The 21,782-nt window shown below is 33.2% G+C and overlaps 1 protein-coding gene across 1 annotated transcript in view; it reads left to right on the forward strand.

The window, feature by feature from the left end:
- The window catches only part of CCAP-R (Crustacean cardioactive peptide receptor), a 265,348-nt gene that overhangs the window by 110,483 nt on the left and 133,083 nt on the right, over nucleotides 1-21,782 (forward strand). The window contains exon 2 of the mRNA XM_089633077.1: nucleotides 3,748-4,064. Within this exon, the coding sequence (XP_089489203.1) occupies nucleotides 3,846-4,064 (219 nt within the window). The 5' untranslated portion in view covers nucleotides 3,748-3,845. The remainder of the gene's footprint in view (nucleotides 1-3,747; nucleotides 4,065-21,782) is intronic.

Below are 21,782 nucleotides of genomic sequence, written 5' to 3' on the forward strand. Positions count from 1 at the left end.
GCTTACTTATTATGTAATACCATTTTACAAATGTACTTGAAAACGAAATAAAATGATATTTTGTAATGTTTTTAAAGGAATAAACTAATTGAATTGAATTGAATGAGTGGGCCTCGATATTTGCATGAAAAATTGGAGGACGAAATGACTTACGGTAGACATCACGGCATCTCTTCATAACTGCCATATGTAACCCGAACTGAATAGAAATCAAGGAAAATATCAACACCAGTTTAACTCTACAAAACAAATACGATATAGTGGATAGATTATTTCATTCAAAAGTATACAAACTCCTATACCTTGTAGACAAGGCTCATATATGTGGTCCACCGCGATGAAACATGAACACTATAGAATGACGTGGTTTGCAACATGTCCATCTGTTGGTCTGGTTAATAAATAAAATTAGACCAAATCAAATTGACAGCGGAATTACCGAATAAAGAAAAAGATCCAAAATATACAAAAAAAAACAATCCTAAATCATTCCAGAGCCAAACAGTTGTGTAGTTCAGTAAAATCAATCCAATAACTAATCTAATAACTAAATTTATATATAAATAAAGGTATCAATCAGGCTACGTTTAGCATATTATAATCACGAAATGAAGAAGAGAAATATCAATCTGGAGGTTACATCTGCAAGAGCGAAATTTCCTATGGTCAATCAAAACTGTTACAAGTTGTGGCTCAAGATCAACATGGACACAAAAGTATACGATGCGTTATGCAACATTGATTAATAGGAACTAAGGAAAAATATTTTTCCTTGATGCTTCAGGAGGTTCGGGAAAAACATTTTTAATAAATTTGCTCTTAGCCCAAATCAAAGCAACTGGTAAAATTGCATTAGCCATCGTATAAATTGGAATTGCAATAACAGATGAGTCCCCGACTCGAATTTTAATTTCATTCAGAACGGTAGTGTTAACTTAATGCAGCATAATGTTTTGTCCTAGCTCGGGACCCACTTTCCTAGTGTGAATAGTAGTTTTGAAGACAGAACAATGAACCGTGATACTGTACCAGAGATAGACGGGCAAGCCATCTCCGCAGGATTGTGTCTTACCCTAACCATTGCGCCCGGCCGCGCTGAACGCGTGTAAATGCGTTTTGACAAAACGCATTTAACAGTAGGACAATAGCAAGTCGTTCCGCGCATACGTATCTCGGCTTTCGGCACTAGAATCTTGTATTTTGGCTTAAAAATGTCGCGTTAATGGAACACAACAAAACATCTTGGTATAAAAGACCTTTTGTAACACGCGTTGTCGTGTATCCATTATGACATATTTTGACAGCGTTCCTTTGAACTAACTACGGTAGAATTTTTGTATTGTCCCATTGACCTGCCCTACACGGTCGAGGCTGTTCACGGAGCAGAGACAGGACACTATTGTATTGTCTTGTCTATTGTACTCGGGTGATCCCGGCAAAAAAGTGATTCTAATAAATCAAGCTAAAATAATGGTTACACGCGGAACAAGCAAATCGTTTTCATAAGAATTACTGCATGTGCTATACAACTCACTTTTAAACAATACTTGGAAAAAAATAATGATTTTCCTCGAAATGCGTTGACAGTTGAATCCACAATTGAAATTATCGTAACATTCTAAACACAAAACTAGTTTTAACTTAAGAGTGAATCTGTATCAGAGTTGGTATCTGTGTCTAGTGAATATGTATTAAACGCGGAACAAACAAATACTTTCCGAATTTTGCAGGATATATGTTGTGCGAATAAAAATTTTATTCATCGCTCCGAACATAAGAACGATTTCGAAATGCATTAGTAGATGAATTAGCAACTGGAATTTTATCATTGCAATCGGAACATAAACCTTATTACTTATGAGTTATGAGTGATTCTGCATAACAGTCAAATGCTTAAATAATGGTTACACGCGGAACAAACAAATGGTTTTCCCCGAATTTTGCAGCACATGGTGTGTAACTTGAATTTCTCGAAACGAAAAGAATGGTTTCATTCGAAATACAGCAGATTAATCCATAACCGTAACTGTATCATCATATTCTGAACACAAAACTGTTTTAACTTGAATGAAATAATTTTTAATTTGAATCCCACCAATTCACCAGCAAAATTTTAATTTTACTCTGAAAATGTGAATGATTTTTTTATATTTTGCAGCGGATTTTGTTTTATGTTCTAAAGATATATTTTTATAATTACGCACAGAATACTTTTAATCATATTATAATTATAATTTTTATATTTTTATATCTCTTCATATTTAATCTAATTGTTGTTTAGTTTCTCTACATAGACTGTATCATAAACTATGCATCATGGGAAAACTTTTAACTAGATTTGTTAGTACTCATGCAATTCCCAATTCTAATTTCATAAACATATTACCTATACAAATTGTAAATGTTCTAAAACAATAAATTAAAAACACGAAGATAAAGTTTGATCTATTTAACAAACTTTTTAAAAAGCTCAAAAACCTTGAAATAAATCCTTTCTTACGGGATGTAATTAGTTTTTTTTGCGTTTTTTCCAGCACATTGAACCAAAAGTATTCGCCGAGCGCACCAAATTACCTTAGGGGCCGTAGTTTCCTTACAATCGTAACGTCAGTAATACCTACAAAGCGTTCAACTGTAATTTAGCTGACATAAACTATAGTCATTTGAAATAGGTACATCTAAATTCGAACAAATGTTAGTAAAGGGTTAAGTCACATATTAGTTCAGGCGGCTAAATTTGTAAAATGGATTCTACACGTGAATTTTAAGTGTGCCCTTAATTACAGTTTTTTCCAATATTGTGTCCAGCTAGTTACTGTTGCGTTAACAAGGTTTACCCAATAATTTGTATTATTATTATAAATTTGATATTATTACGGGCAGACTGATAAAAAATCGTAGGATTTATGAAACTGAAGACATTAATTTAAAAAAATATTTATATTGCCTTAGTTCATACTTTCAAAAGAAGAAATTAGCCTTTCGAATGTAGGTAAACCTTCCTCTTCAAGGACTCACTGGAGTCAACGGCGCTAGCAACTGATCCAAATCCCAATTGTGTGCGACCGACATTTATTTCGTATATCAACGATTGTGATATCCTCCAATTTCAGAGAAATACATGTCCGCGTGGGTATTAGTTGTTGCCACCAAAAGTTGATAGAATACATTGTCATCGTCAACGAGTCTAACTGCCCAGCTTTGGCTCGAAGAGATATCGGGAAGTGAGTTAATTTCCGCTTCCAAGATTCCACTTCATTCATATGTTCATTCAAGAAAACAAATGTAAAATACAAATTTAAAAATAAATGTCTTGTTGTGTTGATACTAATCGAACAAAAAATGTAGCACTGCTTATGAAAGGAATAGCCATTCAAAGAATGTGTTCAAATGAATGTACTACATGAACCTCCCGCTAAAATATATTCACTGGACCTTACTCAGTGACAACTCGCGTAACATATTTTCACTCTTTGCATTCATCTTAGCATCTGTCAAACATTTAAACAAAATAAATGCAAATTTTGAATTATTATCTTTATGATTTATACGATCAGTTCAAATTTTGAAAAATAGAAGTCCGTTGAACTTTATGATAATTTAACGTATTACGCCGGAATACAATTTCAAATCACGCAACCAAACACCGATAACCTATGTATATATATGTTTATTTAATTGTTTGTATTTTTTAATATTATTTTTTACATGTTTTTTTACATTGATTGTCTGTTTTCTTTGTTTCAGATGACATCTCAAGAATAAAACATTGAACTCACCTCACTTACCTAGTATTGCCAAATTGAGGTTCTGATGAACCAGTTGTGCAAGCTAGTGGTAACGAGATGAATATGTTGGAGATGGAAAGAGGAATGGGGGAGAAGTTGGAAGGAGGGATCTATGTGGAGGTGCATCCGACTCCCAGGGCCTTCTTCTCTTCAACGCTGGCCGTGGCAGGGGACATCCTGGCTGCCAATTCCAGCTATCACAACCAAAGCTGGGCCAGCGATCCCGGGGGCAGCAATGGGACAAACAATGTCATCAATCAGTATTATTTCTATGAGGTAAAATATATTGTGTATTTATATATGTATAGGTATATATTGTATATATCGATCACAGTGTGTGTGTGTAACGGAAATATATTTTCAATGTGAGTTCAACATATCTATTTTTTTTATCTTGTTATTCAGTATTTTTATTTGTATTGTTTTGTTTCCACACTGAAAAAATACATTTTCTTATTTTTCATGGCCTACCCATAATTTTTATCCACACTAATGAAACTTTAATTAAGTCTAATATCTAGATGATTACGCCATGGAGATCATCAAAGTGAATTAATTAACTGACAGCGCGAAAAATATTCAGATCCGTTGGAAAATATTTCAATGTAAGAGCTCCATTTAGCCGGAAAATTGAGCAATGAATTATTTTTAATTCGCAAAGCTTGAAAATATTTCCCAGTGAATGAATTTTCATAAAGTTACACATTTGGTTTGCGCCTGTCGTCGTTACGCTAACAAACGCATCCTAAAATTCTCTTTAACAGAAACTGTGCCAAACGTTTCTTCTCGGGAAGAAATATTCTCGCCGTAAACCGCACGGTAGTAGTTTCCTACAGACAATTTACTGTGCACGGAGATCACAGTGCCGGTTTATAACACTTTTATTTAATTGACATTTTAAATGACATTCATAAGGTTAAAATTAATGGAAGTAATTATAGTTATTTCAACATAAAAATAACCCGACCTAAAAGTACTTCCATAATAAAACTCCTCATCAAATTTGGATGCCTCGCTTCGAAAACCTAGATTTAAACAAGTTCCCTAAAATATAAAACAGAGCACATACTATCACTCAAATCCCAAGATGGAATTTGTTGGAACTTTTTGGCTAATACCAAACTAGAAAGCACGCGCCAAAGAATATCAAGATGAACTTAACAATTAAGATGATGTAAGCTTGTGTGTAAGTTTCTAACAACGCAAAAAACAGCGAAGATTGTTCCCTTTGTGGCAAAAGCGATGTCGTAATTTGTTGCGTGATATAGTTTTTTGCAAAAAAGATTGTAAGATTTTTAATAATAGAGAAAGAATTGTAAGGTTTTCATCAATTTTACCTTCATCGATGCGCCGCCTCAAAGCTGGACAAGAAAACTCCTACCTAACAAAAGCTCCTACTCCACGAAAGCTCCTACTCCACGAAAGCTCTCACTCCACGAAAGCTCCTACTCCACGAAAGCTCTCACTCCACGAAAGCTCCTACTCCACGAAAGCTCTCACTCCACGAAAGCTCCTACTCCACGAAAGCTCTCACTCCACGAAAGCTCCTACTCCACGAAAGCTCCTACTCCACGAAAGCTCTCACTCCACGAAAGCTCCTACTCCACGAAATCTCCTACCTACAATATTTCTAACACCCTCAATTTCGTGTTTGAAAAATGATCTTTTCAGAAAGAAAAAATAGGGTATAAATATGGTCAAGTTACAAAAGTAACAAAAATTTTCAAGTCCACTCGAGCGATGGTGTCATATATATGTACATTTACCATATTATTTCATTAATACCATTCCTCAAAATATTAATATGGAAACATATGAAACTGCTTATTGCGGTTTAAATTCAATGAATCCATCTTCACCTAGCTATGTTTATCCCATATTTTTACGTTCGATAAATTTGGCACATTATGGCAAGCGATCGCTCAAAACGTTTTTGCAAACATGGCGTAATATGCTAAAAATCGCTCGAGTGGTTTACAGATTATGTAAAATAATATTAGGGAAATAAAATATTAGAGATTTCTGCTTTAAATAATTATACTATGGAATAAATGAAAACATAAAAAGATGTTACATAACCTAAATCACCCATAATTTGCTTATTTTTTTCGCTGACCAAATGAAATCTGTATTCAATTAATTTATTATGGAATGGTAAAAAGGTACCTACAGTGAATTTTAAATTTCATGAATATGGTTCCACATTTTTCAGATTGAATTGTTCTACTTCAATTAGAATCCGTTAGAAATTTTAAAATTTGAGAGCCGTTATGCTGCTGTATTGCAGAACGTTTTGTTTATGTGACATATTGGCACCCAAAACAGTTTGTGGTGGGCATCATATTTCAATTGATTCAGGAGGAAATAAATTTGCCTTTTTTGAAAATTCTTATTGTTCTACAGTATTATTATGCTATCATTGTTTTTTTAATGATAAGACAGTTCATCTACAGGACCCATAAATAAAATATATTTGTTGTATTTCTAATTTATTATTTGTAATTATCCGTTCATTATATCCAACGCTTTTTTAGTTTATTATTTAGTTTTATATCAGCTAAATATTTGTAAAATATAAATGACAAAACACTTAGTGTTGATTTGTTACAACATCTTAATGAATACCTTGAATATAGATGGTTTTGAGGGGCGTACTTCATATACTATCAATGATTTCTTAAATTATTTGTAGTAAAAAATATGATTTTATTGTTATTTTTTTCTTTTTATTACTCAGCCGAGTAACCACACAATCCCTCAGATCGACCATAGCTATTCCATAAAGTATTAACAGCAACTCCTATTGATTTCTGTTAATATTTTTTCTTGGAAAAAAATACATTAAAAATGTCATTTACATTTTTCACTACAAATAATGTCATGAATCACTGGTTAAAAAGATGTCAAGTATGTCCCTAAATACTCTGTATAGAAGTTTATACGTATTATTTATATTGAACAATTTAGGTGTGCAATAGGTAATGTTATAGAACGGCACCCATCTCAGGTTCACAACTCTAACCCCAATCTTCTAGTACTACAATCCCTACTCTCGTCGAGTGTAGTGAGCGTGACGTCACATCCATTCTGACAGTCCACCAAGTTTAGTATAATTTCAGTGTTCAATTAATTTTATCGCGGAACGTCTCGCTGGCAACCTCAAGCCAAATGTAAGTTACTTGGCATTGAAAAAAAGAAAAAAAATCTCACCGTAATTTATGTAATTACCACAAGGTACACATTTTTCAGGTTTTGTTCGCAAATTGGTTTCTAAAATCATTTAAATCGTAGATTAGTTACTGAGACCAACATTTTAATGGAATTTTTTTTTTTTCAATTACATTACCCTTCGATTTTAACTTCTCGGTTGGCAACCAAGTTGGTAGATACTGGTATATCATTTAAAAGAGACTCTTGCTTATGAAATGGTGAATCGGATTCATAAAAAAAATAATTTTGTTGAATAAGCGTGATGTTCGAACCTGAAAAATAAAACATAAGCACAGAGAACATTGTTGAATTGAATTGCGAGTATAAATTTAAACGGACTACGCACCCAGTATTTTTGGGCATTTGCAGGGTAAAAGAGACTGCGGGCGGGTGTTACAAACTTCAAAATTCTATCTTAGTGCACAAATGCATTCAAACATATCGTACATAAAAAAAATTTCTTGCAGGCACAAATATTTAAAAAAAAATAGTATATTTGTTGATACTATCGGGTGTAAAATGACTTCGCAACATTATTTATAAAACAATGAAGTAATCGGACATTTCTACAATTTTGATGGTTTCTAGCTATAAATGCATTTATGTCCGTAATTTGATATAAAATAAATCAATCAATTTCAATCTTTGTGTTTAATATTAAAACAGTCGTATGATTATCTCACATTCAAGTTCCTACCAAAATTGCCCTTTCCCTTATTATGTTCTATTCCTAAAGGTGTTACCTTCGAAGAAAGCGAGAATGAAGATTTTAAAAAAGAGGCCCAAAGCAAGTGGTATTTTATTTTATGTTCGAATACTCGTCGTCGCATATAGTTGCAAATTTTTCGCCTCTCGTAATCTCTTGAAAAGTTAGCAAAATAATTTTACGCATTATAAACAGTTGAATGCATTTTCCCAAAATAAAATACATTTCCACCGGGGCCAGACTTCAGGGTGACGATTTGTAATTATGGAAACAATTTAACGTTTTTCTTCATAAGCTTTCCTATCATTTTTATGTATTAACGCAAACGTTTTTCATACATGTTATCTGAAAACTTTTTCCAAATGATTATGTTGATGCCTTGCTTAATATGAATATAACAACCAAATTTGCACGCACTTCATCCACAGTACATTACATTCTTACTTGACATTATAATTCGGTTACTATGAAAAGCAAAAGTCAGGTACACACATTTTTTATGGGTATTTTGTTTTAATTCTACAGGAAAATCTTTTTGAATGAAACATGCTTTGTTTTTTCGCATGAGTAGTAAGTAAAGTTAAAGTTTATTGCAAGCGTATTCACTACCTACTAATCGATTGCTTAGTGTTCAGTTTTCATTCAGAACTTACAATTGTACGTATGACATGTAAGTAAGTGTGGTGTGGAGGGAAGGTGTGGTGTGGGGTTTTAAGGAAAGGAAGGAGAGGAAGTTCTGGGAAGGAAAAAGTATAATAGGTAATAGAATAATAGGTAATCTCCTTTCGACTTATTATTTTACTTCAAAGCGAATGAAGCATGACATTTTTTTATTATTTTTATGTTTGAAACCGCACGAGGGTTTCAACTGCTCCCAACCGTCTGAAGCCCGTGAGATTATGGCAACCCCAATTAGGGTATTTTGTGAGGCTGAAGGTAGTTGGGAGGGGAATAAAATTGGAAAAAAGAATGGTTGGAAGTACCTGGCTGTTTAGATCTGGTCAACAAACACGGCCAAAGCACTCTGTAACGTGCCACAAATATACTACATATTATTTTATGAGTCAAATAACACAAATCAATCAAATAAATTTTAATTGCGCACACCGGGATGTGAAGCCGAGACATCCTCCTTTCTAGTCGATATCCTTAACTACCTAATTTGTTATTAGGTCTGTTAGACCACGGGGACCAACAAATTACGTAATTTGTTATTAACTGACTAATTAACCATCACGCCTTTTCGCCGCAGGGGTAGAGAGAGAGCACGGACCACCAAACAACTCAGACTTGGTACACACTCCTTACCTCATTCACATTCATATACTCTTTTATTATTTTGACTCTTGACATGGCCTAACTCAAGTATCTGATTCACTTAATCGTGCCATGTTTTACTCCGGCTTAATTTGTTAAATAATTAAATCTTTGTTCCGACATTATAGGTAGACACTAAAAAAATTAATTGATTATCTATCATGCTGAAGTTAGGTAAGCTGTAGAGATTCTCTAAATCTTCATTGATATTCTCGGTTTGGGTACATTCAGGGAAACGACTTTCTACAAGCATTCTTTCAAATTTGATCAACACTCATTCTATTCGTTGATTTCAATAATTCTATCGATTGATGTATTTGATGTCGCAAGGAATCCGAATATATCGTTAATTTGTTTTAAGCACTGTGAAACCTTCTTTACCTTTTTCGATGTTTTAATAAAATATTTGATATAAGGGTTTTTTAACATTGTTTAAGATGTAAAAGTGGATCACTTCCTTCTGCCTTTTCACAGCCTATAAATAAATATGACGAAGGTAGTAGGTAGTTAATGATAATTTATCGGTTCCTAACTGTTACTTTATCTAAAGGTAAATAAATGATAATAACTGAATAAGTTTTAATGGTTCAATAAATTATTTGTTGAATTGTGTGCAACGCAACAACCGTCTTGTTGCAAGCTGTCTCAGAGTGTAGTAAAATATGGTTCCACCTCTGTTTATTTACTTCAATCTATTTCAGCACTGCTCGATTGGAGTGCTCGGTATCCCGAGAAGTAAATAAGCTTGTAGCCCGGAGATATGGACCAATTTAATTAAGTTATAAATCAAAATACATTTTCATCTTTCTTCCGTGCAATGACAAACAGGGGCGCTCATTTATCCTGACATGACCGCCGGGATTTATTTTGTGGACTGTGGGTACGAACACGAACACGAACCGCACTTATTGCAAGTGGATTCCATTCAAATGAATAACGCAATTGCATGAACTGAAAACAAAAATCTACTGAAAAGCAACTGATGTTTAATAAATCATCCATAAAATACATTGTCTATTTCATTGACAAAATTAGATATAAAACAGATTTACTTACACTCGTGCATTTTTTTAAAGAATGATATATTAATTTCTTAATTCGCGAACCTGTACTTCGTGGATTTCTAATTCCAACGGATTTTCCTTTTTTTGTCTGCTGCACACTAGAAAATTATATTAGAAAAATTTATATCCTGTAAGTCTTTAAGTTAACTTGACATAGTATATTTATCATCTGCGCTGTGCAAGCGAGATCTTACAAAGCATCGGACTAAAATTATGAATCTAAAAATTGCTCAAATAAATAAAATCATTTCTCAAAGTTTACAAAGCTTTTTTTATGTTGATGTAAGTTTTAATTGAAGTTGTCATAATTGTAATTGATTAACATTCCCATTTGTTTAACATATGTTTTTAATTTAAAAAATAACAGTGTATTTTTATTTTAAAGTATATGATTTTTTTAAAAGCAGAATTTTTAGTGTTACCACCAAAACTCTTCAGTCTCAAAACCAATCATTTTATAGCTTTGGAATTATGCCAATAAGTACAAACAATGTATATTACCGAAAAGTTTTTAAATGTGTGGCTTGGTGTGATTTCTTTCCGAGATACAGAGTTCATATTTTTCTTCTTGGCAACACCATTTTGAATTGAAGATAATAATATATTGTTAACCGGAAATATAATGTTCACTGAAGACCATTACTTAATTTCAGGTGATTGGTTACACCTCGCGGCAAACTACACATCTCCGTGATAATACCTGAATAATGTTTGTATCTAGCTTATATTATTATTTAGTTACATCTTAATGTAAATTACGTATATTCAACCTTTTCTATTAATTTATATTATTTTTATGCCATCTGCTCTTTTAAATCTGTTTTTTTTTTCTATTGTAATGTACATCTAAATGGAAAATTATGTGTACCATGTATTATGTTCATTTTCTTATGTTTTTATTATCTATTTTGTTTTTGTTTTCATAAAAATAAGAACATTCTACTGATGCTGTACTATGCAGTAAATCGTGTAAAATATGTATCATGTAAAAACCCATCAAGGAATTCCAATTAGTAAATAAATAACCATTGCAATGAAATGGAGATATTAAATGTGACAGGGTTGTTAGAGAGATGATTGCTTATTGATGCATTATAAATGCCGTATTTATTATTAAAGCGAGCACAAAGAACTACTATTGCGCTCAACAGTTAAAAACATTTTGGTTATATTTCAGTGCTGACAGTAAAAAAAAAAAAAAGTAAAAATACATTAAAATATGGCAGTTTGGTTTTGATGGTCATTGTGGTCATAGTTCAAGAAAATTCTTCCGGAGTCCAGAAATTGCTAAAACTTGCTAAATTGCTGACAGGCTGAGTAACTTTTCGAGTACCTAATGCAATTTGGGAGGCGGGTATGGGTACCGCCGCCTCGGAACCATTTATTGTAAAACCAACACCCCTGCCAAATAAAATCCCAAGACTTAGCAGGGGTGTCCGAGTGCATGGGGTGAGGTTTGTCTAGGTATTGGCGGCGAATGCGTCTGCCCACCTACTGCGTGGGGATTCGGATCAGGAGAGACTGGTTGAAGGTAACCTTTTGACCTCTCGAGCCGGACTCTCGACCCATCGCCTTGCACCGCAGTGTGAGAGATGCATTCATGCGTCTGTCAATTCTGGACATACCGACCTCCAGATTCCTACCCACTCATACCTTTTTCCTTCCCAGAACTTTGTTTCCTTCCTTTCACTATAAAATCCCCCAAACAACTTCTCCGAAGATGACATAGGCCCTGAGAGATTTTATTTTCCTCATGACCTTCTGTGTGGAATTCATGTAAAAAAACGATTATTTGGTCCTATATAATTTATTACGCATAGATTTCCATTGAATGAAAAACAAAATAGCCGTAATGCAAATTTGATGATAAGTATTTTCTTTATTCAAATTCTCAAGTAACGTACATACCTTTACAACTCTTCTTATTTATTTTTGTGAAATAATACAAAACATTTATGTTCAATCCCTTTGTTGTCGACCAGAATACATTATTTTATTATTATTTCTATTAAAAATAAACGAAATACTTGAAATTAGTAAAAAAGAAAAAATAGTCAATACAACTAGTTTACGAAAGCGACATGTAGGTGCATAAATCTAAAATATGCGAACACGCGATAATTTATTTAAATAAAAAAAATGTGGTAAGTATAAAATTTTTTTCCTGAAGTCAACCAAACCTTTTGAATCTCCATTGATAACGCCAAAGTAATGAGGATGTAATATTATTCCACATCCAAAGATTTTTCGCCCATAGATTATTGTCACCCGAAATTTCCGGGCATTTTCCGCCCACTTCCGTTCGCGGGCCATTATTAGAAACGGGATTCAAACCGTCCGAATAGAAATGGTGTTTTGACTTTGATTGTACGATTGCCAGTATAGCAAGAATTTAAGTTGAGTCAGTAAGTTGATATAATAAATGAAAAGACAAGAAATGCCACGTGAGCGTGTTTCGTTATCCAAAAATGTGTCCATTCTTTGCTTAAATTTCATGTGCAGAACTGTTTTTCATCGTCATAATGAAATTCAAATGAATGGGGTGTCGATATTATACGATATCAGGCAAGTGAGAGAGTACAGAGTGCGTGCAAATTGGGCTAGAACCAAAAGGTACTAACTGGCGATATTGGTTTCCATTCAATAGATTTTAGAAATATGTGTTCAAAAATAACTAAACTGTCAAAGGAATCAATAGGCATAATAGTAAAACCGATGCTGACCTTGATCACTATGATATTTATGCATAAAATAATAAATTACCTATTACCAATATACTTTTCAAACAAAATTAAATACAACAAGAACATCTCCAAACATAATAAAGGAACCTACAATAAAATTAGGTTAACAAGAAAGGAAAAAGCCAATATGTAAAATTGTTTACTGTACAAACTAATACAATGTTATAGCGCACTGCCGAAAAACATATAGTCTGTAACAAATGATATATCCAAGGAGGATTGTAGAAGTTATATTAATAAAAATGTAATGCAATAAATATTATAATTGTAATAACATAATATGTAGTTAATTAATAATAAATTAGAATAACTAAGTAAATTTTTATGTAGCAATGGCTAACATAAAATGAATAAGTGAAAAATGTAATTTTCTTTTATCTAGAATAAAAATAAAAAAATTAAAAAAATAATAAATATACACGGAAGGCATTTCTAGTGAGTATTATATATTCGAAGTGGTAATACGTTGAACACTTTAACGTAAATTCTAAAAAGCTCTGTGGAATACACTTAGGGATTTAATGATCCTTTAACTCAGTGCTACCACTGCTGCAAATTCATGCACCCAGCCTCCAGATGCCTAAATCGAACGAATCCATCGGTGTGCCCGCATTGCACGGGTGACCATATTTTTGGTAAATGCCCTGAAAGAAAAAAAACACCGATTTGTGCAAATTGCACATCGCAAAATAAGAAATATGGCGAGAAAAATAAAACAGACCACGCAGCTTTCAGCAACTTATTTCCCTACAAAAATAAAATGCTCAAAGTAGAAAGAGACAGAATAGACTTCGAAGAAAAATGACAGATTTTTTATATAACGAACTAGACGAAAAAAATAATATTGACGAAAAAACATATGACAGCATTGACAGCTATCAAGAATACCGTACCCACCAAAACGACCTCAATCGCAGCCCTTTAATTCTACACATGAACATAAGAAGTTTAGAACGAAACATGGATGAATTTTTGACAACAGTAAATAATGATCTCAGGAAGCCCGCTTGCATTGTGTTAACGGAAACACATTCAAGTGGCGAAGTGGCGTACTATATACCGGGATATACCTATGTATCTACTACAAACCGAATTAACAAAAACAGTGGAATCGTTATGTTCGTAGAAAATAATTGTGACATATTGTGCGAGGAAGAAATTAATGTGAATGGAACAAACTGCTTACATGTACAAATGAAGTGTTATAACAAAAAAAATGATATTATCTCTCTATACAGAACGCACTCGTCTACTGTCTGTTTGTTTATAGAAGAATTAAGACATGTGTTATTAAACTACAGAAACGCGAATACAATAGTTTTAGGTGACATTAATTTAAATATATCGCATGATTATACATCGAACGATAAAGATAATTACTTAAATATGATGGCGGAATTGAATTATGTGTCGTGTATTAACTCTTACACCAGAAACGTCAATGGGCAACGTCCATCATGCATTGATCACATTTTCACAAATATCAAGGATATAAATAATTTAAACTCGGGAATTATAAAAACCTCAATTACCGACCATTACATGACTTTGCTACATTACAATTCAATAATACCTCAGGCGATAAACCAACATTGCGGACAAACTGCTAATAATAAGAAAGAAATATCTGTTGTTAATATCGAATCTTTGAAAAATGAATTGTCATCTGAATTATGGTTAGATATTCTCCAAAGTGATAACGTCAACGAGTGCTGTAAAATATTTGAAAATAGATTAACGAACTTTATAAATGATTCAAAAAAAAATATTCCAAAAGGAAATTCAGCAAAATTTCGTAAAATCAAACCATGGATAACACATGGGCTTGTTGTGTCCATAAGACACAAAGAATGGCTTTATAAAGAAACAAAAAAAACCACTAGACATTAAATTAAATGTTCATTTTAGAGAATACAAAAATAAATTAACCACGCTCATAAAAAACACGAAAGAAAATTATTATAAAAATAAACTTGATGATTCTGAAAATGACAGTAAGAAAGTTTGGAATATAATCAAAGAAATCATGGAAAATAAACAAAAAACCAAAAGTAATACTATTAAGAGTGTAATACAAAACAATAACATAATTAACTGTATTGAAGAACCTAAAAAAGGAGCAAACGCTTTTAACGATTTCTTTGCAAATATCGGAAAGAGTCTAGCAGAAAAAATTACCGTGAAAAAAATAAATAAGATGTATATTGAAAATATTCCGAATATAGAAACTAAACTTGAACTCTTCGAACCTACCAATCCGTCTGAAATTGTACAAATTATATCAAAAATGCGAGGTGGTTCTGCTCCGGGATTTGACGGTCTCGCTGTAAAAACACTAAAAATCATTAAAAATTATATTTCTACACCAATCTCTCATATTACAAACAATAGCTTTAAGACAAGAGTTTTCCCGGGCACGTATAAGAAAACCATAATCTCTCCGATATTTAAGTCCGGTAGCCCGGAGGACATTTCTAATTATAGACTCATTTCACTCTTATCTAATATATCGAAAATTTTTGAAAAAATTGTTAAAAAAAGACTAACTGCATTCTTAAAAAAAAACTCGATTATAAATGAAAATCAATTCGGTTTCACAGAGGGAAAAAGTACCCAAGATGCCATTGCAAAAATTTCATCTAGTATTCAGAGTGCCCTGGACAAATCAAATAAATGTATAGGAATTTTTGTTGACTTAAAGAAAGCATTTGACAGCATTTCCCATGAAAGACTTATATTAAAATTAAAAGAAAATGGCATTGACCACTTAGCTCTTAAATGGATAGAAAGCTACTTAACAGAGAGACCTCAAATTGTAAAATTAAACCAAACCTTTAGTACACCACTAACAAGTACATTTGGCATTCCTCAAGGCACGGTCCTCGGACCATTACTATTTTTAATTGTATGTAAATGACATTTTCCAACAGAAAATCAAAGGTGAATTAATCTGTTATGCTGATGATACTGTCTTATTAATAAAAGGTCAAACATGGGAACTAGTTAACAAACTTGCAAATAAATGTATTAATATCTTAAAATCATGGTTTGATAATAACCTACTCACACTTAATGCCAAAAAAACAACATATGTATTATTTTCACTACAAAAAATACCTAAACACAAAGTAAATATCATAATCCATAATGAAAAATGTGACAATGTCAACTGTAAACTACTTAATCCTATTTGTACTGTAATCAACTCTTCTTCTGAAATTAAATATCTTGGTGTGATCATCGATGAAAATTTGAAATGGAAAAGCCATATTACGGAGTGAATAAAGAGAATAAGGAAATGTATATATATATTTGTTAGGTTAAGAAATATTTTAAATGTGAAAATACTAAAAAATGTATATTATGCTCTTGTCCACTCCCTGCTTATTTACGGAATCATAGGTTGGGGAGGATCTTATAAAAACAACCTACACTCAGTAAAAGTCTCACAAAAAATATTATAAAGGTAATACTTAAAAAAAACTCTACTTTCCCAACAAAATTGCTTTTTAAATTGTTTCCAGTACCAAATATTGATGATATATATAAGCAAACTTCAATTATAAAAATGTGTAAAGAAAAAAATAACACAGAATATCAAGAATTTTACAAACTGATGAGAAATGGAAATCAATTTATTACGCCAATCTTTAAAACAACTCAAATGCAAAACCATTATATTTACCAAGCCATAAAAAACTACAATAATCTCCCTTCCGAATTGCGCTGTATTACGAACCAACAAGAACAAATAAATAAAATCAAACTTTTTTTCCAAAAAAACTTATATTAAAAAAAATATGATAAATTAAATAAATACAATTGTGGTTACATTTGAACAGAAGTAATCATGGTTCGTTCATTTCCAGAAGTATACATGTTTGTACCTTTCTAGAAGTGTACGTGTTTACGGTCATATTGTCACATTTTAATTAAGTGATGTGAAAAAAACTCATGTATTCTTAGTCTCCTTTCAAATAGTTAATGTCGAACACGGAAAAGGGGGTATTCAATTATTTTATATTGGTGCTCAATGTATTATTCTCAGACTGTGTTTTTTCGTGAATAAGTATTTCAATAAATTATTAAAATATTTGAATGTGTTTCAATAACAGTTGACGTAAATTTTTTGATGATGTGATTTTATGAAATAAACTCACCTGCATTTAACTTAGGGTGGTCATTTGAACAAACAAGCACAAAAAGCTTGACGCGTAAGTTATCTTATCTCCATTCCATTGTTTTCAATCCCCTTATTAATAATTTTGATGGTATTCAATCTCCATTTTAAAATTAAAAATAATTTATTTTAAACGATAGTTAGTCACATCACTAAGAATTACTTACACTAAATTGACCTTTACTCTAATAGCTTCATCTCAAACACCTTATTAATATATAAAACGTGAAGCATAATGTTAATTGCATTTAATAATATGCATTATTTAAAGTATCAACAACATGAAACCCACAACGCACACCTGCTAGTTCGATGACCATATTTTTCAAAACAAAATCATAACCAGGCGATTCAAGCCGTAAGAGTGAACCAAAATATTATTGATGAAACTGAACACCTGCATTGAAAACTGTAAACATGTTTTTGCAAGCTAACTCTAACGTCACAGGAACACCTGTAGAATATAGTATAAATAATAATATTTATTTTTTTATTAATTTCTTACACAATTACAAATTAGGGTTTAATGCATATAAGAAATTAGGTCATATAAAATTTTTACAAAAGATTGTTTTCAAGTATTTACAAATAAAAAAAGAATTTTCAAGAAATGTGGATTTTCCAAAAAAATTTCAGGCAGTGGTGAAAGATCTCGTCAATGTGGAGAGACTCTTTCAAGAATCAGAAGAATTTCCCTTCTGAATCTCTCCTCACTGACGCCAAATATATCAATCTCGGAGGAGATTTGGTTCAGGAGCAATATACTCCTCCCTACCGGGAGAACTATTGGCAGATTAGTTCTGCAGGCAGAAAGATAGAATAATCTATGATGACGTTGTCTAAGATAGTCATCTGGAACATAGAGACTCACGCGCTCCAAAATGGCTGATAGTTCTCAATATAGCCTCGTAGCAGTCTGAATAAGTGGGTAACGGCATACCCTTCTCTTCTGAGCTGCAGGAAGTGAAATCTCAGCATGTCCAGAAGAGAGTTCGTCAGGTAGAGCCATGGATAGTGGCCGTACTCTCTCATGTATAGAAATCGTAGAAACTTTTTTTGAACCCTCTCCAACATGAGGGAGCACCCCACCTCATAAGGATTCCAGATAAGCGAACCACTCTCCAGCCTACTGCGGACCAGGGGAAAGTATAAAATCTTCAGAGCACGGGTATCCCGAAAAAAACTTTGGAGAACAAACCCTAACATTTTTAAGGCCGACTGGCACACCCCTTCGATATGAGGACGAAATGTCAACCTATTCTCATACATAATCCCAAGATCTTTTATGTTTGAAACTCGTTTGAGATTATGACCGAGCATTTTACCTGTGGTACCATTGTTACCTGTGGTATGTGAGACTAAATGCTATGGTGAAAGTCAGAACTACGCATATCATGACATTGAAATGAAGCTTGTTTCGTTGACTCCATTCTGAAATGTTATCAACATCAGCTTGAAGGTGCAGGCAGTCCTCAATATTTCTTATTAGAAGAAATAATTTTAGATCGTCAGCGAACAGCAGAAAGCGAGAAAAACGAATGACTCCAGCAATGTCATTAATGAAAATGAAAAAAAAGAAGAGGCCCTAGGATCGATCTTTGGGGAAACCCAGAAAAAACAAGAAATTTGACAGATTGGAAGTTTCTGTGAGTGACAAAATACCTTTAAATACCTTTCTAACAAAATATTTATTAATATTCCAGATTTAAAACTGGTCGAAGCAACACCTAAAAACGCGATTTTTTTAATAACTTGAATAACCATTCCTGATTCTCAATTGAAAGCTGCATTTCCTTCAAACGGCTACCCGGACAGCTACGTACGATGAGCTACTTACTGCCGGCACTCCAAGAGCTGAGCCGGACGCATCTCTCTAAAGTCATTATATTAGCGAGGCGTTTCCGTGTGCCGGCCCTTATAATCAAAAGACCATGCCGCCGCTGACGTCCTGGCTACCGACTATAGTCTGGCCACTGCTGCTGACCACCTAAACGCTGGACAATTTCTGCTGGTTACTGACTGAACTGGTCACCGCTGCTGACAACCTAAAGGCTGGCCAATTCCCGTTGACTACTGACTGAACTGGCCACCGCTGCTGACCACCTAAAGTCTAGCCAATAACTGCTGGCTACTAACTGCTTACCATTGCTGCTGGCCACCTACTACTGTCATCTGCTATAGCAGTTGTCTGCGCCATTTGCTGTATCGTATGGCGCGCTGATCACAATCAAGATATGCATGTGCTCTAATCGTAAATCATTTTTGAAAGCATTCCGATTGTCTCAGTTTCTATATGTGTATTAAAACGTATTAGTTATTGAAATACATAACTACTTCTTGTGAATTGGGTTGGCTGTAAAAATAGGAAGTACCTATAAGCTACACCCTTTTGTAAGTTCTGTATACCAGTACAATACATGTAATTAAAATGTGAATTTTGATTTGATGGTTTGGATAGAACACTTCACGGTGTTTTACTTAAATCATTACACAGGTCTTGGGCTGATGTGTGCCGGTGCTTATTATTTACAGTATTTTCATGTACAGGCAAACGCGTCCCATACACACCTATCATAATGTTTCAATGAAATAAATAAAGAAAACATCCTCCTCTAAAACTGGCAAATGGTCGTTTGAACAATTAAGCAATGAGGCAACAATTGGCTAAGCATCGCCTTTCGGAAACTTGAACGGGCATTGTTTCATCAAAAAGAAAATCCGCAGATGTATGCTTCTTTGATCGGGGAGTCTTTCTGAAGTCTTCGTATTTTTTTGCCATCATCAAACGGATGCCCATAAAAAAACATTGATTGCATATGATCCGTAGAGTGATTTTGTACATAATGAGCAGAAGTCGGGGACGCCCGAGGAAGACATGGCACGATCAAGTGAATCAGATACTCGAGTCAGGCCATGTCAAGGGTAAGAATAATAGAAGAGTATTATTATGAGACGATGTATGAATGTGAATGAGGCAAGAAGTGTGTGCCAAGACCGAGTTGTTTGGCGGTCCGTCCTCTCTGCCTACCCCTGCGGGGAAACGGCGTGATGGTTAATTAGTTAGTTAGTTAAATATACACGTTGTTTGGGGGAAAGTTTTATCTCAATCATAAAAAAAAACTTTTTCTCCTTCTTTTTTTATTGAGATTAAAGCAAACCATGATATTAACATAATTTTATTTTTTTAATTTTATTACATTAAATAGTTACGGTTCGTGATTAAACTGATTTTCTTGAGGCCAGATAGTGTATTAGGTTAAACATAATTGAAATTTTGAAAAATTATTATTCAACTAATTAAAAAACTTCTTTTCCTCGTCGAAGTTATTAAAATTGGACAACTATGTGCCTAAATTCTATATTTTAATCAACATTCCGTTACTGCTGCATTCCGTAAAAGCTGCAATGACTCCGGGGACGGGATCATTGCAACTTTTCACTCGATCGGTTTATGAGTATATAGCTTAATTTATATGAGATTAAAAAAATAATAATATTAGAATTTGGTAGACAACTAATTGTCTGCAGTTGATTATGAGGATTTTTATCGTAAACTTAATTTTTTATCACAAAACGTAGAAAATGCTTACAGTCAAATTGGTTCAATTGGCCCCATATAATATTCATTTGGGCCACTGTAAAAAAAACTTCATATAAAATATAATCGAACAAATTGATTAAATATAATTGCTTTTGTAACCACCTTGTAGCTGTTTTTTAGTTTATGCTTTATTTTATTTCAAAGAAAGATGCCGACTTCCGGTCATATTGTTTAATAATATTAAATATGAGATGATTCTTATGACAGCATTTCATTTTATTTAGGACGGGTTGTTTCGGAGAATTTGAACAATTCTTTAAATTTCAAAGAAGTTTTTCAAGTTATGTGATGGATTTTTTCAAGTTCTGTTATTATTTCAGTTCTATCAAGCTACTAGCCTCTAATGATATAACAACAGAACTTAAATAGGACTTTCACAGAACTTGAAAATGAACGTTTAAAATTGATGAATTGTTCAAATTCTGCGAAGCAATCCATCCTTAGAGAACTTTAAAATATAAACATTTCCGGAAAGGGTTCTAAGATAACTCAACACAGTGACAATTCAACACACCTTTAAAAAGTGATATAAAGTCACTAGAAATGATGAATAAAAAAATTTAAACTTAACCTAACCTACATAACCCAGTTAATAATGTTTTTGTTTCACCACCTTCCATGAGTTTAAATAACTTTTTAAAGATGTGATGAATTATCATTTTGATGATTTATCCGGTCACCTCCAGTAAGATGTAACAATCGTTTATACAGAATATTAATATTTGAAGTTGAGTTAGGTTGTGCGATTAAAAAGCTAACGATTTTTTTAAATCCTAATAAAAAGTGATAATCTATAAAAGATGGGTGAATTCATCGGTTATAATATAGATCATTTTGTATGTCTCCATATTCAAATTCGGAGGTATGACTTTTTTATGTGACAGGAATGTGTAGGAATGAATTTATAAATGCTGGTCTTAAAGAGGCGCGAATTATATGGAGGAGGAAAAACAGATGCTGATAGCTCGTTCCACATGCGAGCCGACTTACGGTAAAACGAGTCGGAGAAACGACCCGTTCATATATAGATAACATCAACTTTACTGTGAACCTGTGTTCCGCTCGTGTCCGTCGAGTATCAAGCACGTGCACGGTGCACCGGGGATCAATGCTGCTAGCTCCTTTTAACAGGCTCTTATAAAATACCTGTAGAATAGACACAGCATACGCAC

Source organism: Hesperophylax consimilis, chromosome 1, assembly GCF_061612785.1.
Source record: "Hesperophylax consimilis isolate HC1 chromosome 1, BYU_Hcon_1.0, whole genome shotgun sequence".
NCBI lineage: Eukaryota > Metazoa > Arthropoda > Insecta > Trichoptera > Limnephilidae > Hesperophylax > Hesperophylax consimilis.